Raw genomic sequence first — 22,918 nt, forward strand, 5'->3', positions numbered from 1 at the left:
TATTGCACCTCCATCTCTTGAGGATGTACAATGGAGACTGGAGACACTGCATGTCATATAGGAAATGTCGGCAGTCCGAGTAGAGCATCTACTCTATGACTGCACAGCTCCGAATGAGGTAAAAGAAAGCACTCTTGGAACAATGAGGGGGGGACACCTTCCTCAGGTAGCTTGTACATAGGGTCCTGCAGTTCATCAAGAAACTCAACTTTGACAGGCTCGTATGCACCAAGTGGCCAAGCAGGGAGCACAAAAAGCCTATTTGTGCGTGACGTGCACTGAGACAAGGTCCGCCCCGATTCAATCAATCAATTTAACTAATTATTATTATGCTACTTACTTAAGGTACTTATTATTATTATTGTTCTCTAATTATTAAATTTTTTGCCAACCTTTTTCTTCATTTGAAAATTAATAATATATTTAAATTCAATTCAAATAGCGTACTGTTTAACGGTAAAATGTTATTTAAACATATTTACATTTGACTTTTTGTAAACTGAATCTAATAGCCAACTTATTGTATACTGTACAACTTATTTTTAAAGACCAAAACTCATAGGAGATAGAGTACATTGATTAAAACAACCAACGTTTAATCAAATGCTTACATTTCCTTGTTCAGTGAGTCTAGCAGCAAAAAAATGCCTCTTACTGATCTGTAACAGAAATGAACAAATTAATTGTTTTTAGGATTACAGAGCATTTAGTAAGAAACACAGTTTTTATAACTCCACCAAACCAACACAATTTCAAAGTATAATGCCACTTACCAAGTTAGATTAAATGTGTTTTAAAACTTAAGGTGACAACATTTGGTTGTAAGAATCTTGGAGAATTAATATTAACCGTACGGCTTTCAGAGTAAGCTGGCAAATTAATTTACAAAAAACACTGAGTGACAACTGTACAGTGTATTAAGTGAAAATCTTAATCAAAATATTAAGTGATCCCAAAGAGCTTTGTTTCGCTCCGCTCAATCAATGGATTATTCATTTTAATCCAGAATCCAATCACAACTTCACCAATCCTTCAAAATCCATTTTCCAAGTAACTTACAGGTGGGAAGTAATCATCCTTGGCCATGACTTTCTCAGGTCGCGCCTCGATGGGAAGACAGTCGCCTCCGTTAGCTTTCCCTTCGATCTCCTGAATCATCCGGAATACGGCAGAGTTGGCCGAATCAAACTTTGGTGGCTCGTACTTCAGGAAGTTGAGTCTGGGGGAAGACGACTAAATTTACTACACATTTATAAAAGATCCCGTGGTTCCTTCATACCTAATTTAAGTTGGAGACTTCAACCAATTATAAGAGATCAAAAGTCATGGTTACAGGATTACAGGAAGAAGCACCTAATTTTGTTTGTGGATTTTTAACAGGTACATAGCATGTAGGAAGTGCAGGCAATTTGTGTAGACTGCTGTGCAGACCATTTGTTTGACTGTTCAGATCTTACTGAGGTCAAAGAAAATACCTTTGGAGCTATATTGAGAGGAAGATACCAACCTCTAGCAGAGCTAGACTTTTTACCTTGCAACAATAAGTGCGAAACGCCCTCCATGAGGCTGACTTACTGAGAGACTTACTATTCAGTCCGCCCCTGCACAATCGATCAATCCATATTTGCAGAATATTTCAAACAGTTTCTTTGGTTATCTTACAATTAACTAATGAGTGTGATTATAGGTCTTCCTTACCCGACAGTTGTTCCAACCAGTACTTCAGACTGATGTATTATCGTTTCTGCGATAAAGTCCTCGTTGTAAGCGTCTTGTGGTTTGTACCACTTCCTTCCTCCTGGAAGTACAATTGGTCTTTCGGCACTCTTGGGGAAATTCCGGATCATTGGGGGCTTACGTACAGACGGGTCCTGGAACCAATTTCATTTCAATTAAGGGTTGGCGGCCACTTTCAACCTTGAATTTTCCCTTCCACATAGGATCTGTGCATGATTGCTGGAAAGTGAAAGTGGAAAGGGATGAGTCGGTACGGTACAAGGGTGAAATTTACTGACAAAAGGTAGGAAAAGGTACCAGTATCGGCAGTATCCGAACCAATCACATCGCTGCCATAGGCCCAAGTCCGTAGTGCCACTGACTCACCTACATACCAAAATGTCATAATTTCATACAAAAATATTTATGTATCAAAATAAAAGGTTTAATTAAATACTAGTAATGTTAATTTTCCTTTCAAAGAGGCAGTCTAAATGGTTTAAACATTTTTAAAAACTTAGCGTCTTCCACTTTGGGATCTTGTTCTAAAAATATCAATTACCTCCAATTTGTGTGATTTGTTTTAAAATGTGTACCATTGCAACTGTAAGGTCAATTTTTTAAAGTATCTTATAGGGCTCGTATTAAATTTAACTGTAATGAAAATTTGGCATATTCTTTCACAAAGTTGGGATAAAAATTACAAAATTTGTCTACAAAATATTAATACAAATTATAAGGATACATAGAGTAAATTAATACCAAATAGATATTTAGGAAAAACTTACCTCCTCTTCCTGCTGATATTGTTTGTTCTTCATGTTCTTAAACTGTTCAATTTCTGTGTGTTCTACCATTTCCCCAAACTCCTTCTCAAACTCTTCATCAAACTTATCCTGTTCATTCACTTGATCCTGTTGGTCGTCTGGTAGTTTATCCGTAAGCTGCTCTTCAGGGTTTGTTAAGTTTTCCTCAAGATTTTCCTCTTCACATTTACTTTCTTCAACTGTCACATCAATCTGTAATTTTTTTTTTTAAACTTAACAAAATACAGAAAAAATTCTTAACTCAAATAGAATTTTATAGTCAAGGGTCTCATAACTCCTGACTGATAGTGAGAATAATAAAATCATGCTCATCGTACCTTGAATTTTAAGGAAATCTATTTGCACTAAAATTTATATGAATTTTAAGGAAGAGAAAATGTATTCCTGGATGGATATCGCGGGGCTTCGGCACTGGATAGTGAGAATTTAACTAGTACCTAGTATCCTGAAAAATTATTAAGAGAAATATTATGAATGTATACAAAATTTAAAGATTAACCCTCCCAGTGTTACTTGACGAAAATTCGACAAGCAGCACACCTTGTGTAGTGTTACTTGTCGATTTTTCGACACGCAGACATCGTTTACGGCGAAGGCTCTATGACTGACTGAATCGGATTGAACTGGATCGAGTTAGGTATCGTTCTTTCCGTAATATTCTAAGCTTTCTCCAGAGGTCTGTCTCAGCGCTGTATGATCTCTGAGCCGATCATAATTGTAGCAGACAGCTGACGTGCGTGTATTTGTAAACAGCTAGGTTACCCTCCGACCGATGACTGATGTGTTTTATTACGTTTATCATTGTTTTAGTGTTAAAAATCAAAAGTAGTGATATACGTGGTGCATTATAAGAAGATTTAAGTGGTTTTGAAGTGCTGGTTGATGATCCTGAAGAAGTAGGTAGTGATATTGATGTAAATTATCAGCCAGATTCCTAGCTATGGTTAGGCTATGCATTCTTAGCTAAACGCTATGTACTGAAATCTGTTTTTTGCCCATAACTTATTTATTTGCAAATCTACTTCCTTATATTATTATATATTTGTAATCCTCATAAAATTTAGAACAAAGTGGCTATTTTCAAATATTCATAGGCCTATAATTTAAACAATTTCATTGAGCGCAAACTTATTTCTTTTTTCAATTTTTCCAAAATAATTTTTTTTTTTTACCTAAATAAATTTTTTGAAACAAATATTCCTTATGTTTTATGTATGATATTGAAGCCCATGATTTTCCAAACAAAATGGTATATAGAAAATTAGAATTAACATTGTTTTAAGCTTCTCAGATCCGTTTTAATGAAACCTTGCAAATGCGCCAAAAATAGGTGGACATTAAGGCCTAAACTATGGACACTTGGAGGGTTAAAGAAAATTTTAAAAGTTAAATTGTTGTATTGTATCAATTTTATTCAGCAGCTTGCTATGTTCCGCACACTCTTCATGGTCATAAGACCAAGTCATGAGTGACTTTAGGAAATAGAGATTATTAGGATATACTGTCTGTCACTGTAGTCAGGATTTTTTGTTGTTCAGAATTTTGATCTTTTCAATCAATAATTCATTGTAACTCAAAGAACAAGTAAACACACATTGTATTAAAATAGTATATTTCGTACCTAGGGCCAAAAATGAGGTTTTGCTGGCTCGAGATAGGTAGTTTTTAAGTTCGAGACGAAGTCGAGAACTTAAATCGATCGTGAGCTGCAAAACCATTTCGGTCCGTGGTACGAACGCTATTTTTCACCACACTATCCTCTATTACCACTATTCACCACTATAATAATGCACACTGATAGTCAACACAACTACAACTTTAAGGTTATGTAAAGAAATAATTTGAGGAATCAGCAAAAGTAAAAATAAATAGTTGCTAGGCAACGGTGACAATAACACATTTCTATTGCAATGCTATGGATTTTGATTGTGTATTTAAAATGCATTCATGTTTTAAGTAAGTAAGCGGACAGCTGATTTTGCGGCCCCGGCCTGTAAAAACCTGCTCGGTCCCCAAATTACGATGACAGCTGGCATGGCCAGCAAAACGTAACTTTCAGCGGGTCCGCGGAATTGGCTAACTCTGGAACTCGCTAACCCCATGTTAAAAGCCCTATGTTCAAATTTGGTCGACGAGAGGAACTCGCTAACTTGTTCGGTTTCGGAATTGGCTAACTCCGGAACCCGCTAACCCGCTCTAGAGCCGGGTTAGCGAATTCCGTCCTCGTACGGAAGTCGCTAACTCGGTCCCTCGGCGGAACTCGCTAACTCCCAATCAGAAGCCTCGCGGGCCGTCCAATGGGAGCCAAGCACGAATATTTTTGGCCAGGGTTACCGAAAGTGTAGTACCTATATAGTATCGGTACCATAATGTCGTATCCTACGATTAATTAGGAGTAAAAGCAACGTAGTTGATCAAATAAATATATTGAGAAGTATGTTTAACATTATTCTCATGATTATTAGGGTGGAAAATGCATTATAGTCTTACCATAGACTAACCAACACAAGTAAACTTTATATCCCATTGTAAACTTTGAAGCTCGTTTTTCGCGTCTAGTTCATGTCCGGTGACACTGATCGCTAGTGTCGACAAAATTGTGTTTCTATTATTTCTATAGTTAACTTCATAATTTTCTCTTTACTGTTTGTTTATATAACTAGGGGACGTGTTATTAGTTGTGATTAGAACGTTTTATTTGGTTAAACGAGGTTTTAAATGACTGGAAACAAGAAACAATTGTAAACAAAACACGACCTCTAAAGACAGTGCACCGGACAGAACTAACAATAAAGCTGTTTTCAGCTGATCCATAAGGATTAGAAATATACTAATAATAAGGGAGTATGTTTTATATTTGGGCTTCTTACTTAAATAGTAGCTTAATGGCATGCAAAAAGATAAAAATGTGCATTTAATTTGGATCTTTTACATGTTATGAAATATCTATTTTCGTAGTTAACCATTTGTTTCTTTTATTCGAATAAATACCATTTTTTAAACTTCTGCAAATAAATTATTGAGTTCGTATTTTATATACTGGGCTTGTAACCTTGAATCATAAATCATGATAAAATTTACACGTTAAACGTCAGTCCAGAAATGCATTGTAGTGGTAATGTATTTTTAAATAGAGCTATTGAATTTAAATTTATATTTATCAATACAATATTATAAAGTTGTAGGCCTAATTTATTCATAGATTGCATTAAAAATTAGTCTATGCATAAATACAACTTGTAAATTTCTTTTATCGTAGGCTATTAGTGTAGAACCCGGGTCATCCTCTTAATTTTGTTTAATTAATATTAATTTCACGTCTTTCAGTAGGCCTACTTTTTAAAAGTCTGGAGTTTTTCTCCAGGCTGGTTCTAAATCGACCCAGGCGTTCTTGTTTGTTACAATTCTTATGAATGGTGGCCGTGGCCATACCTAAAATTACTTGATCTTATCCAAAAACAAAGCTATTGTCTATTGAGTAGCTCAGTACCGGGGAACGGTGAACCGAGCAATGGCTTGGTATAGTTTATTTCGATTGTGAAACCAATGTAAAGGAAACCCAACTAAGAAAATCCGTCAATTCGTTGATTAAGAATCGTGAATTAAAATTACCCTGTCACGTTTTATTATATGAGTATTATATCTTCTCCTATTATTTACTAGTGGTGCTTAGGTGTACAATCTAAAAACTGTTTTAAAACATGTAACATTATTACTAAAAAATTCAACACATTTTAGAATTAGGCAACTATTTACTAGTAGGCCTACAATGCTTTGGCTTAAACTATTAGGCCTAGATAAAAGCTTAGTCTAATGTCATATTTTTACACGTAAGTTGGACGATTCAACGACGAACATTTAATTTTAAATCTATGAATTAGTTATGAAAGTTACGATGGTTGATGACTGATGGTTGATGTTTGATGACATTACGATTAAATTTGTTTTCCGTGTTTGAGAACTAGCTTGTATTTTAGCTTAATTTCGTAGAGGTTTAGTTTTATTTAGTACCTTTTCAATATTTTTCAACTCTATTATTTTCTTTTATACTTATGGCATTTATATTTAAGATCGAAATCATAAACATTTAACTGGCCATTGTAGAGTTAAATAAAAAAACACTTTTCACGATTTTTTAATAATTGTCTTTGAATTACTTTGGGCTAGTTATCTGTTAAAAGTGAAATTGATAACAAAAACAATTACATTTACTGTATCTTCATTGACACTGATATTTTGAAATACGGTTATGTACGATTATTTTGTCGTACAAGGTTGCCAACGCTCCGTGCAGTGGGCGCGGCCGGGTTAGCGACTTCCAGAGTTAGCGAATTCCGCCACGAGACAAAATCGAGTTAGCGGGTTCCGGAGTTAGCCAATTCCTGACTGAGACGGTTAGCCAGTTCCAGAGTTAGCCAGTTCCGACACACGACCGAGTTAGCGAGCTCCTGAGTTAGCCAATTCCTACGTCTCCTTTCAGCCACCAATTAACGTATGTAATACAGCCAAAAACATCATAGTGTGGTGAAAACATATTTTTGTGTCCCTTGAACAACAAAGTTTTATGTGAGTATATTTACAAAACAAATAAGTGATGAACCATTGTTGCTTGGATGCCCATCTGGTAGTGTTTTGTGACAGAAAACTAATTAAGATCAAAATGAATAACTTTGTTTCCATCACGGCATGCACTGTGGATGCGATACTCCCTGGTGTGGATTAACGTCCGCACTAGTGAGTACTACGACTATCCACAGTACTATCCTGAAAGAAAATTAGACCAATTCGGATTCCACTATAAACTGTAGGTCCCTTAGTTGCCATTAGCTGTATGTGCTATTAATTAACAGCTGTGTCTAAGGAATAAATCGGCCTTAGTCACTAACAAGACTACAAGATTGTGCCACTCATCCTACATTCATCTCCATACATACTTGGCTTAAAAAAATACCTTCTTTGTATGGTCGTTATTGAAAAGTATTAAAGCATTAAAAGTATTACTTGCAATATTTCATGAACAAATGTAAAATGATCATTTTTATTCAATACGTTTTTTTAGATCCACAGGTCTAAATAGATATCATAATGAGGATTGTGAAAAATCTTACCTTCCAGCTAAGATTTGAGCGAATACTGTCTCGTTTTGAAGAACTCATATCAGCAACTTTCTAAAAATAAAATACAAAAGTGATGATTTGAAAAAATAAAAAATCAGTGAGAAAGGGGAAAATTATCAAAGTACCTGTGTTTTTACTTCTGCAACGGTATCTCCGAGCAATAAGAACCTGTATTAGAGAAGCCCTCACTGTCTGCTAAGCCTTCAGATGCTACCCATTCATTTAAGATGGTAGCAAGGAAGACAACCCTTTGTTGCAGAGCGGGAAACTTATGATTAACAAGTATGATCAGGGGTTCCATTCCATCCAAAATGTTATGTGGTACATAACAAAGTATAACTAGGGGAGGTTAAAATGCCTTAATCCCTCAATGTGATCAAGTCACGGATGAGCAGCTCAACCTCTAGTTATAATTTAAATTGTGATCAGGAGGCAAAAACAACAAGAATATAACAAAGTACTCAATTGGATCACACGTCCAAAAAATATATCTTTGGAATGCCTTTCAAGGTATGTATAGTGTATACCAATAAGGGAAGAATGGCTTGTTGGAAAGAGGCCCGTCCCATTATGTGAATTGCTACACTGATAGGTCTATGGGAAACTAGGGGGTACCGGTGCTAGTGTGCTCTAGGAACAGGATGGAACCAACCAGCCTATGAGGACCTAACGGTTTTCCAAGTGATAGCCACTGCCATTAGATTTGTACCTTTTAAACAAAATCTCAGAAAAGAGATTAGAGACAACATAATCTGTAAGTGTAATTTAAATTACACTTACAGCCAGGCAACTCTAAAAGCTTTGAAATAAAATAAGTCAAACTCAAAGCTTCTATAGTCATATTACTTTCATTTCAAAATGGGCAAGGAGAACAGAATTGACATTTTGTTGAAACACCTTCTCTGATTTAGAAGGTAAAGAGGTTGCTGAGAAACATGTTTTTTTAAGTTCATAATTGTGAAGGATAACTATTTAAATTTAAATAAAGGCCTTTTTATTTATTTATTTAAGGACTTTTCCCACAAAAGTGTTTTGACTACGCTATGCTTTGAGAGGTAAGAAAACTCCTCCCGTAACTTCTGAAATGTAGTCAAAACACTTAGCGTAACAAAAGTGCATAGTTTAAGAAGGCAAATATTGCTCCAGCAGTGTGTTTACTGATCACCATGAATGGACTTTCAGTAACCTTCTCTATCAAACGAGTTTACAAGAAAAGGGATGATTCCAACTCTTTCTTGGATTGATACAGTTCACAGACACTTGAAAACTATGCGGACAATGTCATTAAAGAGTCTAAAGCTACAGAAGCAGCACACCCTACATTTTTATTTAGCTAACAAAAAAAACATGTGGTGTTTTGGTGTGTTCAAACTGTGCCACTGTCTATTAACATAGAGTCTATTGACCACTGTCTATTGACAATTAACATAGAGGCACAAAGACGATGTGGGCATGCAGGGTCAAAAATATTGACCTATTCGAAAAAGTCAAGATAACCAATAAATCAAAGCTACAAACCTCTTTCTCATCTGCAGCTATTTTGGCCTCCACAATCTTGGCTAGTTGTTCCCTGACAGCCGCTAAGTTTGCCTGCAGGACGCTCGGAAGCTGTTGAATTGCCTCTATCTGCTTCTGAATCTCGGCTAGTTGCCTCTCAAACTCACTTTTATACTCCACTGGAGCCTCTTGCTTCTCACTGTGAAGTGAATGTGTTTCGCTCCGTTGCTGTTCTGGAGTTTTATCCCTCAGTTCTTCTATGGAGCATCCCCCTTCTTCATCTTCATCTTTGAAGTGTACCTTCTAAAATACACATAGAACTGAGTGGTAAATTTGCAATATGTTGGTTAAACAGTGTCAGATTGATTAAAAATACTGTCACAATCTGTTTGAATGATTTAAAAATCTTTGAGCAAAAACGTAAAATAATGGATAAGTCTAACTTGATGTTTTAGCTGCCTGAAGAATAACTAAATTAAATTTTCAGTTGTGAAAAACAAAATCAAAACCATAGTTTTCTACAATATATGAGTTTTTCTAAACGCAAGATAAAATTATGTTTCATCCATGATATTTTACCTTTATCCTGTTAGTTGTCCTAGTTAAAAAATGTGTTGTGTCGAAATTACAAAATATTTACGTGCTTAAGTTAAGTTAAGACAATAAGAAACTTTTGAAAAATCATCACATTCAACATTCAACACATGTTGAACAATAGCCAGAACTAGTGGTCGAAAACTTGACCAAAACTATGTAATGTACAGGCTTCTCAATTTTCACCCCACACTGTAAATAAAACATATGTGATTGTAATTTCTTCCATTTGTTTTGATTTTCTGTTTATATTTGGTTGTTATTTCGTCACCAGCATGGCAACCCATAAGGCTCATGTTATTTTTTGTTTAATTTCAAATTAATTTTGTATGCTTAATTTTAGCCTGTTTGAATGTATAAGGGGATTCTGCACATCTACAGGAAAATATCTTTGCAACAGTATGCGTAGATTTTCCCTTCGATGTACACGAGCTGAGAAAAAAGGTTTTAAAGAAACATGCTTGCCTATATAGATACTTGGAAAACATAGGTAATATTTCTGTTAAAACAACCCAAATCAAAAATCTACATTTTATGTTAGTAAAATAATAGGGCACATTTTTTTTTTGTCCCAGGACGCTAGGCACGAGCCTGGTTTTTCACATTACTTCAGGCTAGATCTAGGGGTTGCGGCATTATCACTTAGATAAAATCCATTGGTGACTTGGCAGGGATCGATCTCGGACCTCTGGGACTGAAGTCTCGTGCTCTTACCACTACACCAGCTGGGCACATTAGAGTCATACAAGTTGTATTTAGTCTGGTATTGTTTTGTATTTACAGACATTTTATGAAAAATTGTTCAAATTTATTTGCTCAACAGGTTGTCAAGTGTTTATTGGTTGGCAAAACAGTAGTTTATATCACTAGGAGCGAAAGTAGCTCTTTATGGTACGCAATCGTGTTTTACAAGCGAGGCGCAGCCAAGAATGGAAATACGATTAAGTACCAAAAAGACACTTTCGCACTGCACCGTGTGATGAACAACTATTTTCATCATACTGTTGAACTCACAGTTCTTCTGTGGAATTAGTCTTAATGACGTCAGAATTGGATAATAGTGAGAGTTATTTATGGTACTCGCCAAAATGCCTGTTTTTTTAAATTGCTGGCCAGTAGCTTAAACTGACTCTGTGATGGAGCCTTGAAAACTAATACCTAATCCTATTTAACCTGTAGAGGATTGTAAAACAGAAACTTTTAAGTCACCTCTTCAGACACATTCTCGGTAGATATTGCCTCAGTGACGATTGGTCCATCTTCTCTGCTCTCGAGTCTATGTATCGATGACTCCTGGTCCTGTACTTCCATGAAGGTGACGCCCTCGACTATTATGACACTCTCTGTGTGTGTTGTGATTTGTGATGTTTCTGTCACTGTTTCAGTAGTAATGGATTCCTGTACTGTGGATTCCTGTACTGTTTCAGTAGTTGTTGATTCCTGTACTGTTTCCTGTACAATCTGTTGGTTTCCACACAAAATCACACTATGAGTCGACAAAGCATGCAATGATCAATTATGTAAAACTGTCAGAATAAATAGTGAATATATGAAAAAATATATTTTGAAAAAATACTGTGGTATATTAATTTTACGTCTATGCTCTAAGCTTTTTGAAGAAGGCTTCTGAATAAGACTTAAAATGAATATGTTTCCCAAGTTTTCAAAACACTTCACGTTGTGATGTGCACGTTCGCTACAGAGCACAACATACACATTATTAAATTGCAACTGCTATTCTTGTTGTACATCAAAGCATTTGGTTCAAAACTCTTGTAATGTCTCAAAATACAAAGTGTTATGAAAATTTTGTTTTGTTTTAAAAACTTTGTATGATTAAATTTGAGTATACTTTTTGCAGTGCCGTTGACTTTTGGATACTGAACTAGACATTCCATCTACATCGACCAGCTGTCACAAAATTTTTATATTGAAAGAACATACCTGAATGAACCACTCATTGAGCATAACTTCAGTCTAAAATTTTATGTTTCCCCTAGTTTTTGTTATGGAAATAGTCGATGTGACAAAAGATGCTATAGCTTGCAATAAGTTGTTTTACAGTCAAACCTCGTTAGTATGAACCTTTCATAAAGGTCAATGCTAAAAACACCTCTGTGTAACGTAGTAATTGGTTTAAAAACCTCTATAAGATAATTTGTTTGTGGCATGGGCTAGAACTGATTAACCTTCATACAAAAAATATTCTTAGCACAAAACCTCTACAAGACGAATGCGACCTCTATAAAATGAATTTCTCATGATCTTTACCTCTATAGTACGTAGTTTTCAAAACAAATAGAAGCTTGTCTCAACATGAAACCCCCACCCATCCCTCTTTCTTCCTCAGTCATTCTCTCAGAGCGAGTAAAAACCTCTATAAGACGAATAACGGCAGTATTAAATCTCGATAAAACAAACCTCTTTTAAAAGAATGCCTCAAAACAATATTTTTTTTCCTACCCCTTAAAATCCATCTTATAGAGGTTCGACTGTAATTTTACATGGTTAAAAAGTTTGTGTATCTGACAGAAATCGGTATTTTAGTTCAGCTCACTCTGTCAGTCCCCCAGTTCCACTACGTTCACGATTGAAAAACTGGCGACAACATCATCTGGAATGTCAAGTTCTGTACATAGTGAAAGACAGTGGAAATTTTAAAAAGAAAAAACATGACTGTATGACCTGTGAAGCTGGTGGAGATTCTAGTATTGGCGTAGGCACGCGGTGTTTCCAAGGTAAGTCTTCTATTGGTGGTGGCTGTGGTTTTGGTTTTGGTATTGGCCTCTTAGGCGTTTGTAAGAATGTTGAAAACCTCTTATTTGGATCTTTTTTCAGCTGTTCCTCTTCTGACTCCTCCTTCTTTAAGACTTCTCCTTGAAGTTCCTGTTAGTCAATCGAGTTGCAAGGTTAAATATTTACATGCAAAAATATTAAAGATATGAACAAACAAGTTAGGAAATAGTTATTATTTTTATTATTTATCGGCAAATATCAGATAAGTTAAATATTTGTCTTCTTTATCAACAAAACAGTTTAGTTGTTCAGTATTATGATGAAAATCAGGCAATACTTTATTCTAGTATATTATTATCAACTGAAAATATTATGTTAAAACACTATAAAACCAAGCTCAGCATCAATGAATGATTTTTACAAAATATACAGGGAATTTGCACAGTAATATACATGATTATTTCAATTTATAAATCATTTTGGAAAAAATAATTTACCTTAAACACATTTGAATCTTTGATGAAGTCAGTTCTGGGGATGATCTTCTGAAAGTTTATACTGTAAAAAACAACAATGTAAGTTTTCAATTGACACAATAATATTTTTTACATTTTCATGGTTGTATTTAAACTCAGTATTACCATAGATAAAAACATACTCCCTTAGTAGATTTCTCATCCTAATGGAACAGCTGAAGACAATTTTATTGTTAGTTCTGTACGGTTTATGTAGAGGTTGTGTTTTGTTTACAATTTGTTTCCTGTTAATACAGTCATTTAAAACCTCGTTTAGCCAAATAATACAATCTAATCATAAACAATAAATTGTACCCTAGTTATTTAACCAAACAGTAAAGTACAAATCAAGAAATTAACCCTAAAATAATAGAAACAAAATTTCGTCGACACTAGCGCCCAGTGTCACGTACATGAACTAGACATGAAAAACGAGCTTCAAAATTTACAAAGGGATGAGAAGTCTACTTGTGTTGGTTAGTCTATGGTATTACTTGTGGCAATTAATTTTGGATCTTTTCAGAAAGATTTCATTTCTTACAGTAGCAATTATTTATAGTTTAATTTATACCAATCTTACTAATATTATAAATGTGAAAGTTTGTGTGTTTGTTTGTTTGTTTGAAGTTCAATCACCCATAAACCACTGGACGGATTGGGCTGAAATTTGGCATGATGACAGCTCACATTCCCGATTAACATATAGGCATATTCTTATCTCAAAAATCCTTTCGTGCTCCGCCCCAGTGGCTCTGTAGTTCCCCATGATTACCTTATGAGTATTCATATTTAAAGAGAATTTAAGAATTTAGTCAGCTGTTTCAACTAAAAAAGTTGGTTCTATGATATACAAAAGCATTAAAAAGTTATAATATTTACCAATCTCATCAGCAGCATTATAGTTTTTTATCATTTATGTAAACAGCTAATTTTAACTAAGCAGTAACAAAAAACTGTGATACGCAGTGAGAACTGTCAAAGTAGGATTGTTTACAGTAATGTTTTTGTTTTTAATGTCATGAATAATTTGTGATTTTCTGTGAATTCATAATAATTTATTTTTCTTTATTGTTTAGATGAAGTGGTAGAACAATATGACTATGGTAGATGCGTAATACCATTTAGTATACCGTAAATTTAAAGAAGCTAATTTTATCAAACTTTGTCCTCCCCCATTGCAAACGTAACGCTTGGGTATAACTGCAATAAGCATTTTAAACTTATATGCCAACCCCGTACGAAGGACGGGTACTCTGCTAGTTAATTTATAATTTGTAATACAAATTTTTAGTTCTAACATTCTGCTGTAAATTTGATTTGTAAACATAATCTTTTGAGTAGACGAGGCATCTGTTCCTCATCACTTTCCAAATAGTCATGCCCCAACACAATTTTTTTTTAACACATGTCAAACAATATCACTTCACACTTATGATTCAAATTTGTGTGAACCAAACCGACGTGTTTGGGATGACCGTGAAAATATTACCTCTCCCCTATTAAAATTTGAACCGTTACAAAATTATACGCAAATAAATTGAATCAAACACAAAAATTCAATGAAACGCAACGAATTAGATTAGAAGTTCAAAGTTAAAATATACGAGCTTACACATGCATTTACTTATTATTGTTATATGTGTGTAATTTGGTTGTTGTGACACTACATAAATTGTCTCTAAAAACTATTTGCATTTACTAAGTTACAAATTGGCACGTGCTTTAAAATATACTGATTTTGTTAACAATTTACATGACAATATAAAAAAGGATAAATAAAACAATACTAATATCATTATTATTTATTTGATTACTTTTATTACTACATTATTCTTCATATTTTGTGGGAATTCTTTTCTTCCCGAAGATAGGACAATTATCAAAACATCTAATCAAAATTTGGAAATATATAAATACAGTATTCTAATTGGTAAAAAAGGAAAAGAGACAGGTTTTTATCGCAAAATCTCATAGTATAATACAAGATGACCCATGTTTGGCAATCTGTTTTGGAGGAGAACTAGTTACAAAGCCAGATTGTGCAATTATATTTGTTGGTCTCTCAGAATTAATAGACTCATTGTTCCGAGTAATTGAAATATCCGTTTCCTCATTTTTTACCCCGATTCCCTCAGTAGTTTCCTTTTCAAGTTCATCACGCTTAAATATTTGATCCCCAATTGATTTTTCAACAGTTCCTCCTTCAGCAATATTTACTGCACCTTCTTCGCCCAAACTAATCTCATTTCCTTTATTTTCTAGAAAATTAACATCAAAAGATTCTTGTATTTTGAAGTCATTTTGAACTATTTCTTTTCTTGTAATGTCATCAATTCCCAAATCGCCTTGAACTTCACAAGTATCACTAACATTATCTTTAAATTTTGTGATATCAACGTTCTCCAAAGCTTCTAGAGTGTTCTGAGTTTCACTGTCAGACAAATCTTGTGCTAAGACTTTGACTTCGATTTCCTCTTGAATCTCAACAATGTCAACTGCATGAATTGGACTTTCCTCGCCAATAGGTGTTGTTAAGATCACAGTTGAGTTATCTCTACCGATTACGCTTTCGACAGGTTTATCCGTGTTACTGCTCTTGTCTACAGTTGTCACAGAATGCTGCAGCCCCATTGCCAAGAGTCCTCGAGGAACAATCCTGCAAGGAGGATAGCCAATGACACAGCATCCCGTCTGACAAGAAAAACATCCAGTCACTCTTCGAGGATATGAAAGAGTTTATGAGTTTCTCACCAAACAGTATGGTATGAAATTCACCCAATAATTTTCTAAGCTATTTGCATTCAGTTAGTTTTTGATGGTCTACACTATTTTCTTGTGAGTGTCTATGCTTTTTGCATTCAGTTAATCATTGATGCTTTGAAGTTTATCGTCTAGCAATCGTCTACGCTGTTTAAGTGTCTACACTACTTGCATTCAGTTAGTCTTTGATTGTTAAAATGAATCTTCTGTCTATTTTCTAAAGCTATTTTTATGTTCAGTTAGTCTTTGATGGTATGAAATTGATTTTTTTATCATTCTCTTTGCAATTTGCATTCAGTTTATCTTTGATAGCATGACATTCATTCATCATATATTGATTGTATACTCTATTTTCAACCTGTTAGTCTCCAATCATATGAAACTTTTCTTCTAAAGACATCTACTCTATTAGCATTCAGTTAGACATGAAGGCATGAAATTTATCTTTGATAAATGCTTTTATTCAGTTAATATTAGTGTTGTATGACATTTGTCTGATTATTATCTAAGCTATTTGCATTCAATTAACCTTTGGCAGTATTAAATTCATCATCTAATGGTGTCCATGGAATTTGAATTAAGTTAATCTTTATGGTATGAAATGTAAATTTGAATGTTAGTCTACAATCTACCCTAGTAGTTTTCAGTTTATCTACAGCATAAAATTAACTTTCAACTCTACTCCATTTTATGATATTTATTTCATCCAATGAAAGCTGTTTTGGTAATTTATCTAAACTTGGATAATCTTTAATTGCATGACACCCATTTCCTAATAGAATAAAAACATTCGGTAATTTCTAAGGCAGGATTTTCTACAGCATAATCTTAAAAAGTCTTAAAAAGAATCTTAAAAAGAACGGCTTCCGAATTACTGTTGTAGCCTCATAAGTGTAAAATGGTTTCATTACCTGTTTGTTGAAAATTAGAGTTTTTGATTGTAAAGATTAGATCCACATAATACGGTAAAATATTAGCATAATCATAATACGGTAAAATATAGGTACCATATGAAAGTTGGGTGGAATGAACGTTATTTATTCAAAGGTGGAAAACAGTTGAAGCAAAAATGTAATTACTGTTTAGGTTTTAAAATTCTAGAATGTAAATTTTTACAAAGAGCTTCCAGACCACCCACTGACATGGAGTATTCCACATCCTTGACGATCCTTTCCTCTTGCTCCCCCCCCCACACTTTTTTCTCTCTCCTGAATTTAGTAAACTTGAAAAACACTCTAAACAATAATAATAGGTGTAAATTACTTCTGAACCATTCAACTATTTCATCAAATTTAAGGATCTCCATACGCAAAAAAATCTTAATTTTTTCTATCACCTAGCTTATGGAGTGGTTAAAGGATTGTTTTTATTTTCTACTAAATTATGTGAAAACAGTTCAATATCATATTAAGGTGAGGAACTACCAATGGGTATCAGGTCCATTAAGCACACCGGTTTACACACAAACAATCGCAAAATGAGCTAACCGGGTTTTTGCAAAGGGGTTTCTTCAAAAAAACTGTTCCGGTATTACAACTTAATAACGTTAAAAGTTTTAGGCTTACCCCACCACTCCTTGGTCCAAAACTTCTGCCTCCCCTGTTAGTAGTTCTGTAAGTTTCTGTTCTTCCATTTTCTCTTCAAAAATATCTCTTTCAATATCTTCTGGACTTAGTACATCTAAAATACAAATTGATGATTGTTTCTGTATTTTATGCTGTGAACTAAAATAACTTCCTAAAAACTGGAAAATCAGTAGCCTATTTTGTTTATCTGTAGCAGTGTATGGATAACTGATAATATCTCCATAAGCACAAGATTTCCTTGAATGCATTCTAAAGGAGTGTCCATTAGTTTGTGAAAAAATATCTCTGGATTTATGCTCCTTTCACACTAAATGGTTTTTGCCGTCCGGTTAAAAACCGTACTGATTTTCACTGTGGCTATGTCTCTGTCATATTACATGGTTTCTGAGCGAAGGTTGAGATGAATGTTTGCAATGCCCCAATAAATAAACATAAAAAGTATCCACTTAACAACCTGGATTTTAAACATTAAACAGTGCAACAGCTGCTCCACTTGCACTGACTGGTGAGCTCGACTAAAAAGCCGAGCAGTGTGAACACTTGCATTTAACTACATGTGCCACTGACGCACAGCCACTGACGCAACAACTGTCCAGTACAGTGGCAGTGGAAGGATGCTATAAGGCATGGTTTGCTCCCATCACCGTAACCGTGTATTGTGAGAGCTCCTGTGCTCTTCCTAACACTAATAAAAAAATACACATATGGTTTTTAACTGTACGGCAAAAACTGTGTAGTGTGAAAAGAGTGTTATAGTTATTTGGTTGACAACTTCTGTAAAATATACAGATTTTGGCTAGATTAATTATTTTCACTGTTAATACCTAAATGTTCGAGGGAACATGTTTATGATTCAGTAGAATATGTAAAGCTAAACACTGCAAGGTACTGTAAAAGTACAATTAATCACATTTTTAAGCATGTTCACATATTCAATTGTCCATTCTATGCAAGGTCAATTTCGTACCCAGACACCATTTGTCATTGGTCTATCAATAAATGTCGCTGTCTAACATAAGGTTGACGTTAAATAGTTACAAAACTGGGGTTTGGACAAAAAGTTTTTAAAAAGCCAATAGTGTAAAAACACACAAACCACACAAATAAGCAAGCTAGTTGTTACTACTTTTAAACAAAAAAAGGGTTTTCTACAGCAAAAAAAAATCATTGAATTACAAGTAATGACTATAAAGCTACGTTTATCGTCAACTTAAATTAAATTAAACAAAATATGACAGTTTCCACAAAGTAGTTTTACAAAATTATTAAAAATATGATGTTACTGCTTGGTCTGACAGTTTACTTGAAACAGAAACTTAAGATCAGTATTGTATTTATGTCAATTACTGTAATAAACTCTTGAAATTGAAAACAAAATCATCTCCACTTTAGTACGCAAAAGATGAGGTTACTATCTACAAGAAAATCTCATTGAAGACTAAACTTTTTTATTAACCAATGTAGATTTTACAAAGTAAAAGCAGATCTACTAAACAAACTAATGTTTACATTTAAATCTTTTTGTTTACTACACAAATTGTGATACTCTACCTCAAAATACACAGGTGCAAGGAAAACTTTCCAAAATCAAAACTGAAAGATATTTTTGGAAGGGAAAAGATCACTCACCTTCCATTTTGTGTGTGGACCCACCGTGAATGACAAAAGATTCGTTCACAGTTTCCGAAACATTTCCATCGCTAGGGTCCGACGCAGACATTACAGTTGAGTACTTTGTTATCACTTCTTTAGTGTACGTGAACGTCTCTCCTGGTCCGTGTATGCCGTTTTGGACACCTTCAAAACCATTTTGGGTGTGATCAAACCCGTTTTGGGTGTGTTCAACTCCATTTTGGACAGGTACAAAACCGTTTTGAGCAGCTGTTGTTTCTCGTTTGGAAGATTGTGAACGTCTTCGGTCTTTAGACTTTGATCTTGACCGGGATCGTCCTCTGTTGGTAGGGGATGGTGGGGGAGTGACAGGGAGTTCTTCTATTTCTGCAATGCGTCCTTTCGGGTTGATTTTGACATTGAAGGCTGCCACAGTGTCCTCAGCCTCGTCTTCCGATTCTGGAGGCGTTGGTTCCTTCATGACGGGTGGCGGAGGTTGGTACGGTGGAAGTGGAACAGGCTTGGGTCTCGGCATTTCCGGGGGAACTGTTATACCCATTAACTGAAAAGCGTTCAAAAACTTTAAAGCAATTATCACTATTTATTTAACTAAAAGTGCATACAATATTATTAGACATACACAGAAAAATTCTAGGTCCTTAACTTAATCTGGGTAGAAAGTGGGGGGAAGGAAATGGAGGGAATTTTAGAAGTTCAACAGCCCTACATTTTTTGGTCCCTTTTGACCAAAAAAATGCCTACTGGCAAAATTTTTCTAGATTTGGTACACAAATCGTTACGACACTGGACCTTTACAACGACACAAAAAGCCCCAAACTCAGTCGTAAACAAAATTAAATTTACACTGATTAAAGAAGATTAATTGTATTGTTTGATCAAGAATTGTGAAAAATATTTAATGCTTGTAAAGTTGGTTGGTTAAATGAATTAAAAAATGTGACTGATCAACTATTTTTCTTCAGATGAATAAATAGTAGCTTGTCATTTCTAAACTAGTATCCATTCTGCGAATGTTTTACAATCAATAAAATTATATGAGTAAAGTTTGTATAAAGTTTATAAACACTGATTGTGACTTTATTGCGATGTAAATCTACAAAAAACACCAGTTTCAATAACAAAACCAAATCTAACATATTTTATGCATTTTCAATTCAAGACATGATTTTAATTTATTCATGGAAGTTATTTTACATTTAAAAACTCTTGATTTAAATTATAATTTAACAGCAATCAAAATACTTACAGGATCAGTATAATCAGGAAGTGGTGTGCCTTTTCTTTCTTCATGACCTCTGGAAATCAGCCAAATATAAAATATTAAAAAACAATATTATCATTGAGACAGGGACTTAATTCTGCACATTATAACCTGACCATGATTGAAAGATGTGTGTAAAATGGAGTAGCATCTTTTGTAGCTTTTACTCCAAGTGAAAACATTCTGTATTCTTAAATAAACATAACTGTGTTGAATAGAGTAAATGAATACGTATAAGACCAACTGTTGATAATCTACTTCTACATGAAGCGTCCTAAAGATTACAGAAATTAAATTTTGAGCAAGTATATTCATCAAATCCAGCAAAATGTCATAGTTGCACAAGAAATGGGAACGGGACAGTTGGCACACATTTTTTTACCTTCTGCCCATGGCAGTATTGGCACAATCATTTGAGCGGAATAAGTAAGGTCAACTCGCCTGCTTTGAAAAGGCACGATTGGCACAACCGCTCGACCAGGTAGACGCCATCGAACGAGGTAAAACGGGAATTTGAAAATTTCTCATCAGCTCTGCACGACAGTCATTTGTTGGTCAATCAATCAATCAATCAATCAATCAATCAATCAATTTATTTATTGAACTATAATGAATACATGCATATTATACAATAGGTGCAAAAACCATACAAGGCTTGTCTGCACCAATGGTAATATCACACATTTGTAAAGGTTAGTTTGGGTTAGGTTTGGTTAGGTTTTTTAGGTTTGGTTATGTTCAGTTTAGATAGGTTACGTTAGTATGGGTTTATTTGGATACACCTAGTGCAGTAACCGTAGCTGCAGGTTTGTCGCGCAAACTTAAACTTTGCTTAATTCAATAAGAACCACGGCAGGGAATTTATGAGGACAAAACAATCACTATTTTTCTTTTCCCACATTCTGGCTGCTTGGCTGCTACTACCTACTACCTACTGCTACTACCGGGTGGTTGTGCCAATTGTGCCTTTCCGAACTTTACAGGTTGACCCTTCTTAATCCCCTCTAGTGGTTGTGCCAGCCGTGCTATTCCAAATGAGCTAAACATGTGTGCCAATTGTTCTACTGCCCAAGAAATCAATGTGATTGATAAGTCCACAGAAGATCAATTTCAATAATTCTTGAATGACGAGCAAGTCCATTATGATTTACAACGATGGTTGTAAATTATTTCTAACAATGACAGGTGTTGTGCCTAGTGATAAGTATCTTGGACTTACAAGAGTTCGATTCCTGCCAGCCACAAAACATTTGAGAGATTTGGACTGTTTTCCCTAAAAATGTCTGATAGATTAAACATTTGAGCATCTAAATAAATCACACTACATTTCTGTAAAAAAGTCAGCACTAACAACTTAAAACAGTTAAAACCTACTGTACCTTTTGATGTTTAAAGTCAAAGTGTCGCCAGTGTGGAGGATCTCATTTTGTGCATCTTTGTGCGTAAAGTTGTTGATGTATTTGTTGTTGATAGCGTAAACCATATCACCCACTCTCAGTCCAGCTCTCTCAGCGTGACCTCTACCCAACACCTGAAACAGTTAAACCAACAATTAACAACAATACGATAGTTAGCCGAAAATGGACAACGAACAAGAAAAGTCAACTCAAAAAAAAAATAGTCAACCAATGGTTAGTTTTAAATCTAAAACACCTTCCGGTCTAAATTTGAGATAGTATATATATATATATATATATATATATATATATATATATAAAATTTTTTCTTTCTTTCTATCAAAACATTTTCTTTTTTACTTCTTCATAAATTATATGTATTTTGGATTTTTGCTAAAACCATATGATTCAGAGTGGTAAACACTTCTATTTGTTATTGTGTTTGTTCCTGAAGAAGGCTAATGCCGAAATATAGAAATTTCTATAAAAGTGTGTGATAAGTTTATTTTGAAAATGATTAAGCCGTTTGGCAATATTATGAAGAAACAATAGTCAACCAATGGGATATCGATACCCATGTTTACTACGATGTAAAAGACTTGACTAAGCCAATTGAAATGTTATATGAATTTGATAAAACTACAACTTAAGATAATGTCAGTTTACCTCAAAAACTATATTACATGTTATATGTACCTTTACTTCAGTTACTAACCAAAACAAACCGTTAATGGGTCTTTAATGAACTACTAAGTTAATCTATACTATAGCCTTAACTGGATGGATTTAAGTGTTGCTTAAATGTTGTAGTCTAATGATATTTTTCCCAACCACTTCATGTGGCAAAACCCTATAGTGGACAAATTATTTTTTTAAGTATCAAACCATAACTAAAACAAAGTTTTTTTTAGGTAGCCTAGACTTAGTTGTTTTTTTGTATAAAATTAAACAATCCTAGTCATATATACTTTGTATGTACAGTGTATGGCAATTAAGATGACACATTGGGTAACTGAATTTCTTAAATTGTTTCACTAAATAACTTCTTGATTAGCATTGTATGTGTTATTAAATTTACGGAAAGTAAATAAAAGAGACGTCTTATAACACTTAAAATATATATTTACGCTTATAAACTGCTTATAACCGCTTATAATTTTTAAAGTAACTTGGAACATTTAATCTAATCCTAAAATTAATAAGTTAGTACAGTCATACAGGGTGTTTTTAGTACTCAACCCAAATTAAAACATATGTAAAAGTAATTATAAATGAATCTG

General features: G+C 34.3%; 1 protein-coding gene across 3 annotated transcripts in view; it reads right to left on the reverse strand.

The window, feature by feature from the left end:
- The window catches only part of LOC128987731 (uncharacterized), a 44,246-nt gene that overhangs the window by 1,300 nt on the left and 20,028 nt on the right, over window positions 1-22,918 (reverse strand). For 2 of the 3 annotated variants that reach the window (XM_054408733.1, XM_054408734.1), the window contains 13 exons: window positions 21,621-21,772; window positions 20,227-20,275; window positions 18,978-19,521; window positions 17,328-17,442; window positions 12,985-13,045; window positions 12,437-12,637; window positions 10,961-11,212; window positions 9,179-9,460; window positions 7,652-7,711; window positions 2,505-2,735; window positions 1,699-1,871; window positions 1,060-1,219; window positions 612-659 (listed from right to left, as the gene is read on the reverse strand). In XM_054408733.1, coding sequence (XP_054264708.1) covers window positions 612-659; window positions 1,060-1,219; window positions 1,699-1,871; window positions 2,505-2,735; window positions 7,652-7,711; window positions 9,179-9,460; window positions 10,961-11,212; window positions 12,437-12,637; window positions 12,985-13,045; window positions 17,328-17,442; window positions 18,978-19,521; window positions 20,227-20,275; window positions 21,621-21,772 — 2,328 coding nt within the window. The remainder of the gene's footprint in view (window positions 1-611; window positions 660-1,059; window positions 1,220-1,698; window positions 1,872-2,504; window positions 2,736-7,651; window positions 7,712-9,178; window positions 9,461-10,960; window positions 11,213-12,436; window positions 12,638-12,984; window positions 13,046-17,327; window positions 17,443-18,977; window positions 19,522-20,226; window positions 20,276-21,620; window positions 21,773-22,918) is intronic. The other variant, XM_054408735.1, reaches the window with a different exon arrangement.

This window comes from Macrosteles quadrilineatus, unplaced genomic scaffold (genome assembly GCF_028750875.1).
Source record: "Macrosteles quadrilineatus isolate MER2022 unplaced genomic scaffold, UCM_ALF_1.0 Scaffold_2__2_contigs__length_208266976, whole genome shotgun sequence".
Lineage (NCBI taxonomy): Eukaryota > Metazoa > Arthropoda > Insecta > Hemiptera > Cicadellidae > Macrosteles > Macrosteles quadrilineatus.